The 15580-nt window shown below is 34.9% G+C and overlaps 1 protein-coding gene across 4 annotated transcripts in view; it reads right to left on the bottom strand.

Annotated features, from left to right (window-relative positions):
* Positions 1-425: 425 nt before the first annotated feature.
* The window catches only part of ema (C-type lectin domain containing ema), a 43582-nt gene continuing 28427 nt past the window's right edge, over positions 426-15580 (bottom strand). Inside the window, exons 17-21 of one of the 4 annotated variants that reach the window (XR_011332707.1) lie at positions 13192-13334; positions 9407-9568; positions 8373-8476; positions 5961-6064; positions 2244-2379 (exon numbers count right to left, since the gene is read on the bottom strand). Coding sequence is in view for 2 of the 4 variants with exons in the window: in XM_069829180.1 (XP_069685281.1) it covers positions 2074-2379; positions 8373-8476; positions 9407-9568; positions 13192-13334 (715 nt within the window). In the remaining 2 variants the exon portion in view is untranslated. Of the gene's footprint in view, positions 2410-5960; positions 6065-8372; positions 8477-9406; positions 9569-13191; positions 13335-15580 lie in introns of all 4 variants that reach the window. The other 3 variants (XR_011332708.1, XM_069829180.1, XM_069829181.1) reach the window with 3 other exon arrangements.

Raw genomic sequence — 15580 nt, 5'->3', positions numbered from 1 at the left:
AGTTTCTCATTTGGACGTGTGTTTGTCTTTTCTTTAAAATACACAGCAAAAACCCTGTAGTTACAGGACATGTATGCTCATCCTTAGCAGTAAAATACAACTTATGATTAGTTCATTGATTAAATTTTACACACAGACCATTATCCTGCATCCAATACACTCTTACTAATGGTACTACAACAGCACCTTAATTCCTAGGAAAGGAGAAAGCACTACACAGGTTTATCGGAAATAGTCTGTTGAAAGTTAACACATCTTATTTTCAGGCTGTGGGTTTAATTGGTTCAGCAAGGATGTAATGAAGGCTTTTTATACCGAAATCTCAGACTTTCAGATTTCCACAATAAAATTCATAATTCCGTATCTAAAGAGGAGTTGAAAAACTTGTAGAGATCACTTACATATGCAAGAGAGACACTGTTGCATGAAAATAGACATAAAATAATATATTAACACAATAACACAGGCTGAGTTAAATTCAAAGTTGCAGGAACTAACTTATCTAAGGATTCATATATTCGTCAACATATTCAAATTATCTACAAAAAGATGTTCTCAGACAACAAGAAGGAGATTGTTTCTAGAGTCTCATTCCATTCTCTAAACTATTACAAATTCTACAGAGTTTGAATCTTGTATTCATACAACACATACCAATAACTGGAAATTATTATTACGTGTAGTACTACCATTGTTAATATATGCACAGCTACAACAAAATTTTACGATTCAATAACATGATCATTCACACAACACTTTTAAGATTCTACCACTTCATTTCACCATTAGGAAAATCACATGTACACATGTGCATATGTACAAAGTTACGATATTTAATATAAAGAAAATATTTTTTGCGCGTGTTAGATACCTTAACAACTAAAACTTTCGTAATGACTAATAACATGCAGACCTGCGTGTCTTGCATTAGCCAAGATATAATAAAAATTCTAACAATTTGCAGAATGATTTTACTTCATTTCTTTAGTATGTGTGGCCAGGATTGAATCCTTTTGTAAGCAACAATAGTGTTATTTGTAATGCATTCACTGGCTTTTAGTACAAAGGTATATAAATTATATTGTTAACGCACATTACAGACGAACTTCTTTTTGTGTGAAAAACGATACATAAAAGTGACATATTCTTTATCATCTTGCCACACATACTTTGTGTAATAAAACAAAGCTTTTGTCTGATATGTTTTGCTACGAAAGCGCCTAAGAGCTCACGGTTTTTATTTCCCAGCAATAATGAACATGAACATTCATTATTACAAATATTCCCTATCGTTTCTTTTATAGGCACACAAGAAGCATATTTTGTTGTTCTTATGTTCTTAAGAAAAACTTATTCCTGTACTTATAGTACTTCCATTTCTCTACTTTTGTACTATAAAACAAATCAAGAGCTATCATGGACAGCAATAGATCATAATCTTATTGTCTGATAAAGCCTGTCCATAAAAATGCTTACATTAGTACAGTAGCTCGATGCTATTAAATCTGCAGGCTCATATGTAATTCACTCTTATACCAACTAGCATTTTAATGTCACTGAAAAATGAACAAAGAAATTGAGCATAATGATGAAATTGTTACATTCACTATATACAGTAGTCAGTCGAAAGTATATAATGAAGTTCATTCTTTCTTTTATACGCTTGCAAGTTTACATGCTTCGAGATATAATTATAAATTGTAAATATTGAAATTTATTTGTGAAAATAATAAGTAACTACCTTTCAATATTTTATCATTCAGTATTTACAAATAAAATATATGATACATTTACTAACTACCCCTTTTCAAGTTGAAAATACCATAATCATAAATATCCTACAAATATTTAACAAATTAAGCCCTGAAAAAAGTTCTGCTAATCTCAATTTGTATTTCACTATTTATTTTGATCTTGTTAAGTGTTATTTTCTGAAGTTATTGTTAAAGTTCAGTGAAATTAAACAAAGAAAAATTGTACATATTCAGAAATATATAATATGATGATCACACTAATATCATACGCATAATTGCATTAAATAAATTATTTTTTTACACCTAAACCATGATTTAGTCACACAGTTTCTACCATTCCTCTTCTACGAGTCTTTCTTTCTTCCTTTTCTAAAACTCCATTCTCTGAGGGCAACTGAGTGAAGGAAGTCTCTTCAGAGGGGGGTGCAGGTGGCTTTTCAGTGTTTGCTGCTGCTGCAATGGCTGAAGGCTCTTGTGTTGGTACTACAACTGCTGGTGTGGGGTCTGGAGTTCCAACTGGTGCCGCAGAATATGGAAAGGAAGGCCGCTTCAATGGAAATTGTGGAGGTCCACTGGCAACTTCTGGAGGAGTAGGTGTAACAGTACCACCATTTCGAGGTTTGTGCTGCAATAATCAAAATTTTAATTCTGTCATCTGTGAAAAGATGCAGAACTGGTTTCAAATAAAGAAATGTGAAATTTGTTAACTTCACTTTTATTAAATAAATTTACAGAATATATAATTCTGAATCACGAACAGCATAATGATAATGAATTTTGATTTCGGTACTCATTACAACATTACATGACTAATTAGAATATTTTGAAAGTATTCTTGACGATAATCTGCATCTAGTACAGTATATTTTATTCCCTATGAACTATATAAGAATGTGTACTTTATAGCTTTGAATTTTTGTATCTACATTATGTATGTGTTGTCAACGAAATGTAAGGTCTTTTAAGAAGTACAAATGGAGAAAGAAAGTAGGGAGAAAAGAGGAGTGTCAGAATCATATTCTACCCAAGAAAACTCCTGCCTCTGAAAAATGGGTTCTCTATTAATTCAAATTGTCCTAATTGTCATGTTATTTATGTCATTTTTCAATAAATAAGTAGTAAGTAATGAAACAGTATAGTAAGATACATTTAGGACTAGGATTTTGATTACTCTAAAATAATACATTTATCACGAAAAATCCTTTAAAAATTGGCCTAACATTTTATGACTACACTGCAGACAACAAACACTACTGAATAAAAACTATCAAAATAAATTATTTATTCTATACAATTAAATGATTCAAAATCACGAAAAAAAAGAGGTGTGGGAAGACAGAATGAAATTATTGAATGGTCACATCCTACAGCAAGGTTACAAGTAAGGCCCTGTTTCCCGGGGACAGTCCCCGAATTCATACTTTTGTTCCTGCTAAAATCTGTCCCCTGTTTTTAATAAACTTCCTAAATTGTCCCTGATTACAAACACGACTTTATTTTAATATTGTTAAATCGTTAACATCAGAGACGTTAACAGATAAGTTCTATTTTTAAGGCTGGTATTACACTATCAAAGTTCTTTGACGAAGATCTTTTATGAAATATATGACAATGTAATGGTTTTTTTTATAAAAGTTTCTTCATCCTATCTTTTATAAAAAATGTTGTTGGACCAATATGCTGATATGAGAATATGAAGCAAAATATGAAATGTTATAAAACACGAAGCAAGGACTACAAAAACAGAAATAAAAGACGAGAAGTGTACATAAAAATAGCAGAGACTATAACTGTTGTACACGAGTGATGCACAAGTCTGGACAAACTGAAAATTATCTTCGTCCATTCTCAAATAATTTATATAACAGTCCTGCCATCTATCTACGGAACCTGAATCACGCAAGTGAATTGGGTAGGTATTGGACACTCACTCCCCTCCCCCCTCCAAAAACGGTACAAGGTAATGTAGTGATCGTAATGTGGAGGTTGGCAGGTGTCCCCGGATTTCAGGTAAAAATTCTGGTAACCTTATCCTATAGAGTTTCCAATCTCGAGAGATTCTGTTGGGACAAGAAAGCAAACAGGGGAAAGACTGTTTTAACGTAAGATAAATTAGACGAAATTGGAAAAGCATTAGAAAGAAGTCCAAGAAAATGTCTCAAAAGTCTAGCAGCACAGTATGCAGTTTCATGTGAATCTGCACAAACAGCAACAAGATTGTTGAAATTCTTGACTGCATTAAGATTCAATGGTTCAAAGACTGGCTACTCCCAATAGCAGTGCTAAAATTCAGTTTTGTACCTGGTTTTTGCAGTCTGTATATGGCGGCATTGAGAATCCAGATCTGATATTTTTTACTGAAAAACAATGGCATTGAGAATCCAGATCTCAAATTTTTTACTGAAGAACAATGACTATATAAGTTAAAATTGGGATATGTAAGTTCTCAAAGCAATTTGTTATTGGAATTCGGAAGCATCTCATCAGTTACATGAGCATCCATTACATAACATTCGTAATGTCCTTCATAATACTCCACAAGAAGAACTAGGGCTGGTGTTCAACAATTCAATTAAACTTGTCCACGAGCTGTTGGACATCATTTTAAACATTTGTTGTACCTGTAATTTAAGGTAAGATTAAACACCGTCAATAGCAGTATGACTTTTATTTATCTATTTAATTTTTATTGACAATAAAGACTGAAGAAATGGTGGAAAAATGTCAGGAGAAACAAAACGAGAATTACTATACAAAACCTGCCCTCAATTTTTGTTCACCACAAATGTCACTTGAACTAGATCTCTGCTGTGAAACACTGATGCTCTGGTAATTCAGTTAATAGTGGGAACTGTCATAATTGTCATCGTCATTGTCATTATTATTATTATTATTATTATTATTATTATTATTATTATTATTATTATTATTATTATTATTATTATTATTATTATTATATTACCACTACCACTACCATTATAGCACAACTTCTATTATCGTTGTGGGTAACAGTATAGATTTATTTTTCAGAAGGTGACTTCAAAAAAAAAAGTGCAATGAGTTCGAAAATGGTAAAGATGTGTACAAATATTACTTCATTAGAAGACGTTAGTGATTTTGAAGATGGTGAAAAAACTGTGGACATAATCTATGCATATTAAATTCCTCATACAATAATACAAAGACCATTAATAATAATAAACAAAAATATAAATATTTCAAAACTAGCAGGTTATTTCAGTACCACATTCAATGAGCGAGATCTATTGTTATCAAAAGTTTCGTAGCCACAGTAAACATAAATGGTACCTCCTCAAAAAACACTCTATTTAGTACAGAATTATAAAACATTTATTAAGCATCTATGTAAAAGTGTTGCAAAAAATCTACTGAATTAAATGTTTCATTAATTTAACCAACATGATAGTAGTGAGATGGTATTTATGGCTTTTCTTTCATTTTGTTCGGAGTTAATTCTTTAAGAAAGTATGTTTATATTTAACAGGCTGAGCTTTGGGAATGAACTGCTGTTATGACACGGGTTTAAATGTTCATTGTTTCACTAATCAATACAATTTTTTAAACTAATGAGCAACAATAATAGAAATTTTGCTGTATTACTTAGTATTTTAGGGAATTTGCAGACATTTCAGTTTTCAGAGTTTCTAATTTCAATGAGAGATGTTCCACATTATAATTATAATAATTCTTCCTTAAAAAGTATTTGACATAACATTTGTCATAAATATAAACTGCTGTAACAGGAAAAAAAAGTGTGAAAAGTAAACACAATATTCCACAGATGACATTTCTAAATCAGAACAATTATTTTTAATGACAAAAGTTTGAAACAATCTCAGAGATGTGCAAGACGAAAATGGAGATTGGAGTAAGGATTATCACAAAAGTGAGAGAAAGTAACATGATATGCAAAAATGTTCTAAAAAACAATTTTCTTCGAACAACACGAGGCACTTTCTTTGTACACATTTCTGACATTTCAATACACTGCACTTTGTACACACAACATCCTGATGGCCATGTCCTGGACATTGAACTCTATACCCAATCTCCATTTATTGGCAAATTAATATTTGTCTCTAATTTAATTTACTGTACACAACTTTAAAATGTAACGTTTAGTTTTACAGATTTTTGCATATGGACATAATACTTATGACCCTTAAAGAGAAAAATCGCATTTACCTGTTATTTCCATACGCAGTAACGAAAGCTTACAATCATATAAGTTTATGCTGGGCTGCAATATTGTTTGACATTGGAGGATTTCAGCCAACTTTTGGATCCTTCTAAAAATAGAATAGGGATATCAACATTTGTATACTTAAAACAAATGAAATCCTCAAAACTTCAGTAATTATGATTTATTTCGAAACGGTGCAAAATCTATTTCTTAAATTATTTTTCTTACTTATCAATTCCTTATAATGTAAGATACTGATATAAGATATACACACATATTGGAGGACACGCACATCATGTGATTCTTCAAAGTAAATCAAGAAACTTTTTTATTTACTTAAATTCCAAATTTTGCACATTATTCTCAAAGATAAGGATTAAAGTTGAGGATATTACAACACTAAATATTCTTTACTAAAGCTGCTTCCAGTAATATAATAATCCAGCAATGCTATTTGGGTGAATAGTTAAAGTTTTGGCTTACAAGGACAGAATCTCAGTTTCAATCGAGGTTAGAGTGACCAGACGTCCGGATTAATTTCCCCTTTTTTAAGAATTCGTCCAGGGTATGGACGGATTTTTTAAAAATTGGCAAATGTCCTCCTTTTTAGGTCATCAGTATTATATTTTATGTTTGGTTTGCAAGATTGAACAATTTTCTAAAAGCACACAAGACTGCAGCACCAATGTTTCCTAGAGGGTTTTGAGTAAATAATGTATCGCGTTGCCTTCATCTTCTTCAGTCATTGTGCTTGAGAAAGTGTGTTATGTGAATTTTGTGGGTTTTGTGATTTCATTATAATGTCCAAACGTAAATGCAAATTTAGTGATTAAGTCTTCAAAAAATATCCCTCTCTTAAGAAAGGAAGGCATGATTTTGAGGCCTCAAGCTATGCACATTCCCAAACCCACACCGGCTGATACACTAAGGTTCACTGCGTACCCAGGTTTCGAGCAGGCAACCCCCCTCATCCTTAGGCCAGCCTCTCCATGCGTTTCCAGCCGGCAATCGGAGAATGCTATGGAATGATGACGAAATGGAGAAATGGTGACAGAATGATGTAGATGCCTAATAAATATGAAGAACCCCGAGAAAAACCCCAACTGCGACCTTGTCCGCCACAAGTGTCACTATGAATTTTTCAATGAAAAATTCCAGACTTGACCGGGGCTCAAACTCAGGCTGCCTGCTTGACAAGCCAGAGGTCTGACCACTCAGCCACTGCAGGGGTAATAAAGGTGAGTATAAATGGTTGCACTCATATATATGTATATCTACATTAGTTTTGGGTATAGTAACGTAATTTAATTCCAGTTTCCCGAACTGATATATTTTTTTTATTTTTATCATTAATAGGATGCTAAGATTTGGAGCATTACACCGGCACACGAAAACATAAAAGAAATCTGCAAGGCTGTAGTTCCACCTTAACTTTGGATAAGATGTTTCTTCAGCAACAATCGACATCAATTTTTTTTAATTAGGTTATTTTATGACACTTCATCAACATCTTAGGTTATTTAGCATCTGAATGAGATGAAGGTGATACAGCTGGTGAAATAAGTCTGGGGTCAAGCACCGAAAGTTAACCAACATTTGCTCATATTGGGTTGAGGGAAAACCCCAGAAAAACCTCAACGAGGTAACTTGCCCCCACCGGGAATCGAACCCAGGCCACCTGGTTTTGCGGCCAGACGCGCTAGCCGTTACTCCACAGGTGTGGACTCTATATCAATCCTTGGTGTTAGCTGGAGAGGGAGCACTAGCTTTCCATACAATCAGACATCATTTTAGTTACAGATCAATGGACCGAAATTGAATACAGAAACCTGGATTGTTGTTATTGTTGATTAGAGCTGAAGAGAATAAAGCTACAAAAACTTATTGAGCATTTCATGTAGAAGTTATATTTGTGTAATAAATTATTTTAAAATGGTATATATCTTTCAAGAGAGAACATAAATCATCCTTATTGATTAAATTTAGGAAATTACACAAAATAAGCTGTGTTTTCATCCTACAATCAACTGATAATAACAAAAATCTTCTAAATCACCATGGACAGAGAGTCTTTGAAGAAGCAGAGGCTCATACTGATTGTAGCACTGATAATTGAAGATTATTCTATAAGTAGGTGTATAAACTTCGCAACAATCCTCTTACTATATCTCATAGACAAACATCACTCTCCACAACTCTGTAGTCCATACAAATACATTTATATCTATAACACTTAAATATGCAAGTAAGCTGTGATAACAGGTTCTTCTATGTCTATGTCACTTTCCTCAATACCTTGCAACAGTGTCTCCATATGAGCAATGGTCCAAATTTGATGTTACATAGACAACAAATTAGATGTTACTCTTGATAATTCATTATGATAATTAAAAACGTGTAGAAGAAATATTTACCTTTGTGCCCATATCTTCAAGGGGAATTTCTTCACTTCGAGGACGAGGCAACCTTGGTGATCCTTCTCGGGATCGAACAACATGACCACTGCGTGCTAGGCGCTCTGGAATTACAAACAGGTACATAATTAAAAAGTCAGGATGTTTCAGTATTTTCATGACAATACGAAAACTTTACAAAAGTGACACACTTCACTCAAACCAAGTCACTGTAACACACAGAGTAGATATAATAAATGTTTTTGGTTAATGTTGTAGTGTAGGCTTTCACGGCCTGAGTCTATAGATCTAGATTCATTTTCCAGGCTGAGAGGCCGTAGTCTGTTGGTTGGTTTTCTACCAGACGTTTCGTCTGCACTGCGGCAGACATCTTCAGTGGAGTAGTATCCGAGGTCGCAAAACTCTTCTCGGCGTACCTGAGGCAATTGATCCTGTGGCTGATTGTGTGGGCGTATTTATAGTGCAACTAGCGGGCCGAGGCCTGTAGTCGCTGCGGTCCGCGCCTAGGACAAAGCGACAAATCAGCAGTGGCAGCACATGCTTATCAAGAGGGCGATCACAACATACGATTTAAGGACACGGACATCTTGAGCACGACGACACACTTCTTTCCCTGTCTACATAGAGAAGCGATTGAAATCTATAAACATGACAATAACTTTAATCGCAAGAAAGAAGGTGTAAAGCTAAACAAATGTTGGTACCCGGTCCTAAATAGAACAGATAAGAAGCCATACAACAGAAGGACGGAACCCAGAACAGGAGCAGCGAACATAGTGGCGCGGACCGCAGCGACAACAGGCCTCGGCCCGCTAGTTGCACTATAAATACACCAGCACAACCAGCCACAGGATCAGTTGCCTCAGGTACGCCAAGAAGAGTTTTGCGACCTCGGATACCACTCCACTGAAGATTTCTGCCGCAGTTGCAGATGAAATGTCTGGTAGAAAACCAACCAACAGACCACGGCCTCTCAACTCGGAAAATGAATCTAGATCTAATGTTTTTGGTATTTAAATTATGTATTCATTTACCTTGGGAGTCTGAGCGTCTTTTAGATGGGGAGGCCAATCTTCCCAGAGGAGGCATACTTTCTCTCCTCATTGCCACTGTAGCAAATCCTGGAACCTTGTTGTTTGCAGTGAATAATGGACGATGATGGCCAGGTTCTCGGGCTAATCGGCTACTTGCTGGTCCTGAATAACAAAATTACACAAATAATTTGCTACAAATAAGCAACCTCTGCAACTATGTATAATTCTTACCAATCACTTCAGAGTATTTAAAATATACCTCGTTTACTACCTCTTAGAAAACGTTCAACATAATAACAACTTGTATAAAATGTGGAAGACATAAGAAATAGTACTTACAATTGGATGGCAATATGCATCAACCGGCTATGCAACATTCTGTTAGTTTCGAGAAAAACGCGTTAGAAGATTTTGAAACATTTTTAATTCTGGAAACATATATTTAATTCTTGCACACTTGATAACCACACATATAATAATGTTTCATGTATTGATTCATACTATCTGCATAAATGTGAGTTATATGCACTATTATGGACATATTCCAATATTGCACTTAGCCGAAAGAAAAACGATCGCATTATAGTTACGCATCAACCGGTTAAGTGCCAAGATACGGCACTTACATTGTTGATGCATATTACTGTGGCACATATTGATGCACATCAGTCATTTAAGCACATGTATATGGTTGATGCATTATACTTAGGCATACAAACAATAAATTATATGCTCAAATACATTTTAATAGCACAATAAGCTTTATACAAAGCATTGGAACAATAATACCCATAGTACAATATTGAGAACAATTTTATAAACAAGGCCTATAAATAAAATATTTTACGATGTAGTATTTTCCGCAACTTTCACACTACATTCTAATGAACTGTGCACTCTATTTTTCTTCATTTCTGCTAAACAAAACAACATAACTGTAGTGGAATGTATTACTATCAGTTTTAAGTAACACAAAATCTTACATCAATAACATTTCCAGTGAGGTACCAATATTGGGTTATTATGCATAAGTACTTTTACTGAATCCAATTTGCGCTAAAGACGATGTTAGAATGTGTATCACTCGCAATTCATTCTTTTCTACGGTAGACTTATCAACTATCTCTTGTTGCATTCATCCAGCCATGGGTATTGCATTGGTGTGTCATTTAAGGACCTTGACACAGCTTACCACGCTATGCAACACCAGCTTCTATCAGCTGCTAAAATCTATAATATTGAGTTTTATTTTTATTTGTTATTCCGACGTACCTTCTCCCTCCATGCCAGCAAGCTGTTAATATGACTCTCCTGCTCCAAAAGAATGATCGCACTCAATGAGCGCTGTTTGTGCAATTATCGTTGAAAATTTAATTTCGAAATACAGAATTTCGAAAATTTTAGGTAAAGCTATTCCTTATAAGAAAACAACGAATTCCCAGGCGACAAGATAGTTTTAAAATGCTCCACAATACTTTTGTAAAAAAGTAAATCCGTGGCGCTACAGCTCATGAAGGGCCAAGACCGACCAGCCGGCTGCTGATCTCACGTCCACATGCCGAAGCAGAGGTGAACGATCATCCAACCAGAATGGTTAGCATGATGATCCCCCCAGCCATTATAGCTGGTTTGCGAAACCGGATTTTCGCTACATATAGTAGCTCCCCAAGTGCATCACAATGCTGGGTGGGCACCGGTCCATACACTGGCCGAAATTTCATGAGAAAATTTCTTTCCCCACGAGGACTCGAACCAGTGTGCATTCCGTAACGCGAGGGTTAACTTTCGGTGCTGGACCCTGGACTCATTTCACCGGCATTATCACCTTCATATCATTCAGACGCTAAATAACCTAGATGTTGATACAGCGTCGTAAAATAACCCAATAAAATAAAATAAAATAAAAATATATATATATATACACACCCCTGGAAAAGAAGTGACTTCTGAAGTGACATAAAGCTATTCCTTGGAAGGAAAGAGACCTCACTGGAAAATTAGAAATATTTGAGATGTTGCCTTTGCTGATGAATTCGTAATAAAATTTTTAATCAACTTTTAGGTGAAAAATACTTTGAGAGAGATGACTATTAAAGTCAGAGACGATATCTCACACTTTCCCTAATTTGCCCAAATACTTCGCCTTACAAGTGATACAAAGAAAATTACATATAAAAAGACTGTAGTCATATATTAGTATCTATTAGTAAAAATATCTGGAACTAGACAAAACAATGATTCTCAATTTTTTTAACTGGTTTATTTATGACGCTTTATCGGCTCTGATAGTTATCTAGTGTCTGAATGAGAAGAAGGTGATAATGCCAGCAAAATGAGTTGAGAGTCCAGTGCCGAAAGTTATCCAGCACTTGCTCTTAACGACTTGAAGGATAACCCTGAGAAAAGCCTCACACAGGTAACTTGTCCCAACCAGGATTTGAACCCAGACCCACTAATTTCATGTTAAATGTTACTCCACAGCAGTGGACTGATGATTCTCAAACTAACTCGTCACATCAATTATGAAGACTTCTTCAATGTCTGTGGATTGTGGCGATTTGGATGAGTGAATATAGTCCTGAACCACCAGATTCTCTCTGATGCTCAAACTGTCACAAAATTAAAGAAAAAAATTAAGAATCTGAATCACAATGCAGCCAGAGTAAGAAACTTCTTTCTACAAAAACAAAAGTCCGTCTGTATAAAGAAGAACTTAATACTGTACTATGAAAGAGCAGAATGTAGGGAAGAATGAAATTTAATATAGGAATTTATTCTCTCAATTATGACGAATTGTACGAACGTGTTTTACACAAATCTTATCGAAACACTATCTTCATATTACCTTGAAAGATTAAAACTTACTTTCAGTTACAAGTTCTATGTATGTCATATTTCGATAATATATGTCTTAAAAATGGGGTGTGAAATAGACCTACCTCCTTGTGGTGCACCCTGGGAATTTTCTCTAACAGCAAAAAGATCTGTATAATGACACACAACTTTAATATTAAGAGCAGAATACAAGAGAAATACTGGCAAAGGAACATCTCAGAAATACCAAATAGACCAAGAAACGAAGCAGTTGCAAAGTTCCACTTATGCACTGCGTATGACTGCCTAGCTCAACACCTCCATTGTTTTGGCTTATTGCCAGACTCAAAATGTACCTTGTGTGATCTACAAGAAGATGTGAACAGGGACCACCTACTTTACTGCCCAACCTTAGCCAAAGTAAAAGAGTGTGACCCATACTGGGAGGCGAGAAACTTAATGACACAATGAAGGACATTTTCTTTTTCTTTTGCATTTGTCTTTTTTTTTCTTTCTTTTTTTTTTTTTTTTTTTTAATATTGAAGTTGTGTTTAGGTCAAAGATGTAAATCTCAGTACCTGTCATTGGAAAATAAATAATAAACATTTCTTAAAAATAAAGAACCAAACATAATTACTAAGAATATGATAAACATAAAAGAAAATACTATAAAACACAATGTCAACTTGTATATCGAATAACACTATACTACTCACAACACGATTTTGGAAGAAGTTGTATAGTTTTGCTGTGGACCACATAATGTGTTAATGGTGATTACAGTTTCTACTTCTATTTGTTATGCTTTAAGTTGGTTGTCTTCTAACATCCTAGAAGAAATAGGATGAAGAATTATTCCATTTCTAAAGCTAGAACATTTGTAAGATGAGAGGAGAGAAAAATTATAAATCTGGCAAATAGCTAGTAAATTTTTAGTTTCTCATTTCTGTAAGTCATAAAGCGCTACTCACTAGAACTTGTGCCATCAGAATGTCTTGTCAGCACAGTGTAAGCTGGGGGTGATGGACAAGGCTGAACATTACTTGGCAGGTCTAACAGTCTTGCAATCATATGCATTTTTTTCTGCCGTGCCTTAATACGACCCTTTGTTAATCTGTAACCAAAAGCATAAGTCACACATTTCACCATGACTTAAAATGTTAGATCTACAGAGATAACCAACAAAAGTGGAATACATAGTATGCACATTTAAATATTACTGCAAGTCAGTGGCGGCTCCTGCATATTTCTTAAGAGGAGGAAAGAAGTTAACAGCGCAAAATGACACATTCTTGAGGGAAACATGCTACAAATTAGCCTACATGCATACATGTAAGACCAGATAGTGTTAGGGTTGGCCTTGTTTTGTATAGCAAAAATCTGTTCTTGTAAACTGAGTTTCCTAAATTGTCCAAAATATGTTTTCACTTCCATTCATTGTTGAATAATTGCACAAATTAACAATTACAAGGAAATTTACAAACTCTCAGCATTTTTCACGCACACTACAGCATCACACGTGTTGGAAGAGACTAGTTACTACACATAACTAGAACCGTTTTACGGAAGTGGGAATGGGAAATAATCTGTTAGGAAAGCGAGAAAACTGCACCCACTCACGTGGTCTGTGTTGCCACATGTAAATTTTACAAGTTCAGTATCACATGCTTTTGAAGAATGTCAGTTCTTGTAAAGTCATATTATCATTATTGTTCAAAGGTGCCGGTGGCCGATTAATTTTTTTATGTTAAAATAATGTAGTTTGGAGTACTTTCAATTTCAAATATATTTGTACAAAACTGACAACTTGGCTGTTGTCCTGTCTAGTAGACAATGAATGGAAGTGAATTTCAGTGGCCAAAACGATCTACGATACTAACGTAAAACTACTTCCTCTTTGTTTTATATAAATCTAACTTCAACTGTCAGATATCCTCGAAAGTTTCAAACCATGAACAGTAGCTTATATAAAGTGCAATGAATAATATATTTTGTTTTATAATTAAAAAAAAAAAGTTTATATGGTGTCTTTCATAGCTTTGCATTGAAAGTGTTTTTATTGTGCCTCCTCCTAGATGTGTTATAGTCTGGTTGAATGCAGCATCGTTAGATGGCAGTAGTAGCGAGCTTGCTGCACGACCAGACGGTTACTATATTTCCCGCCCATGCGCTGATTCAGAGGAGGATCTCCTCCCTCTCCGTTCATTTACTTGCTTTAAAACTCTGCTTCAGTCTCTCGCTGCTAGTGTGCTGTTGTCTATGTGTGTTAACTGCAGTAAAGGAGGAAAGGATTGACTTTCCTCCACACAAACAATCTCGCATCTTTCTCAGAGTTTTCTAGCAGCACATGAGTGCGCGTCATTTAAAACTCAATCAACCGAGGTTTTCTTATAGCTGTGAACTTAAAAATTATCGAATCTTCCTCGAATTTCAACGCATATATTTCATCTGGTATTTACTTTCAAAAGAAGAAAAATGTGAGGAGGACGTTCCTCCCTTCCCTCCCCCGAGAAACCGCCACTGCTGCAAGTTCTAATTACATTTATTTATTTACCGAAACTGTAGCAGCTCCCTATATTACTGTACCTTATTTCAATAAGGGTGCTGTCCATTTTTTCTATTTTATGATTTTTAATAAGAAAAGGCTTCTCTATCAGATCACAAAACCTGGTAGTCCAACTCCCAATAGTTTACGAGAATCTGTCTGTACAATGTCGGCAGTCAATGTCATTCTTGAGGCATTAAGGGAGAATGTAGACTTCCAACTTCAGAATTCACAATAATATTATTTTCATAGACAGCCGTCTTTATGGTTAACAATTTTCGTCTTCTTAAGGCAGTAGTCCACAATAAATTTCATTTCGTTTCGTTTCTTGTCTTTCCTTAAAATCTCAGAATTGTGACAATCACCTTAGTGAAATAAGGTATGGATTAACAGGCTGCCACAAAGACAGAACATATTGTACAATATGCTATTGAAAGCACAAATAACAGATGTTCAAGTTTAAAAGAGTCATACAACAATGACAAGACATTATTGATAATTATGTATGTTCTAATATGTTGTTGTTGTTTTCTAATGCCAGGCATTTGACAATAAAGTCATTTGACCTCTTGCACTCCAATATTTTATGTTGGAGTTAAATGGCGAGTTGTAGCCGATTTAAGTGAACACCATATTTTAACGTTTTGGTGGCTACTTCATTCACACACAACCCCCAGAATGTCTGGAGGACCACACCTGCTGTTGGTCGACGGGTCCATTGGACCTAGCTGGGAGATCTTGTTGATCACCAGCTTTCCCTCCTTAAGTCACTGGAGGACGATTTTAGTGCCATAGCAGGTCAGCACTAGGAACAG

This window comes from Periplaneta americana, chromosome 6 (assembly GCF_040183065.1).
Source record: "Periplaneta americana isolate PAMFEO1 chromosome 6, P.americana_PAMFEO1_priV1, whole genome shotgun sequence".
Taxonomy (NCBI): Eukaryota; Metazoa; Arthropoda; class Insecta; order Blattodea; family Blattidae; genus Periplaneta; species Periplaneta americana.
The sequence above is the reverse complement of the archived record's forward strand: the minus strand, read 5'-3'. Positions and strand labels throughout refer to the sequence as shown.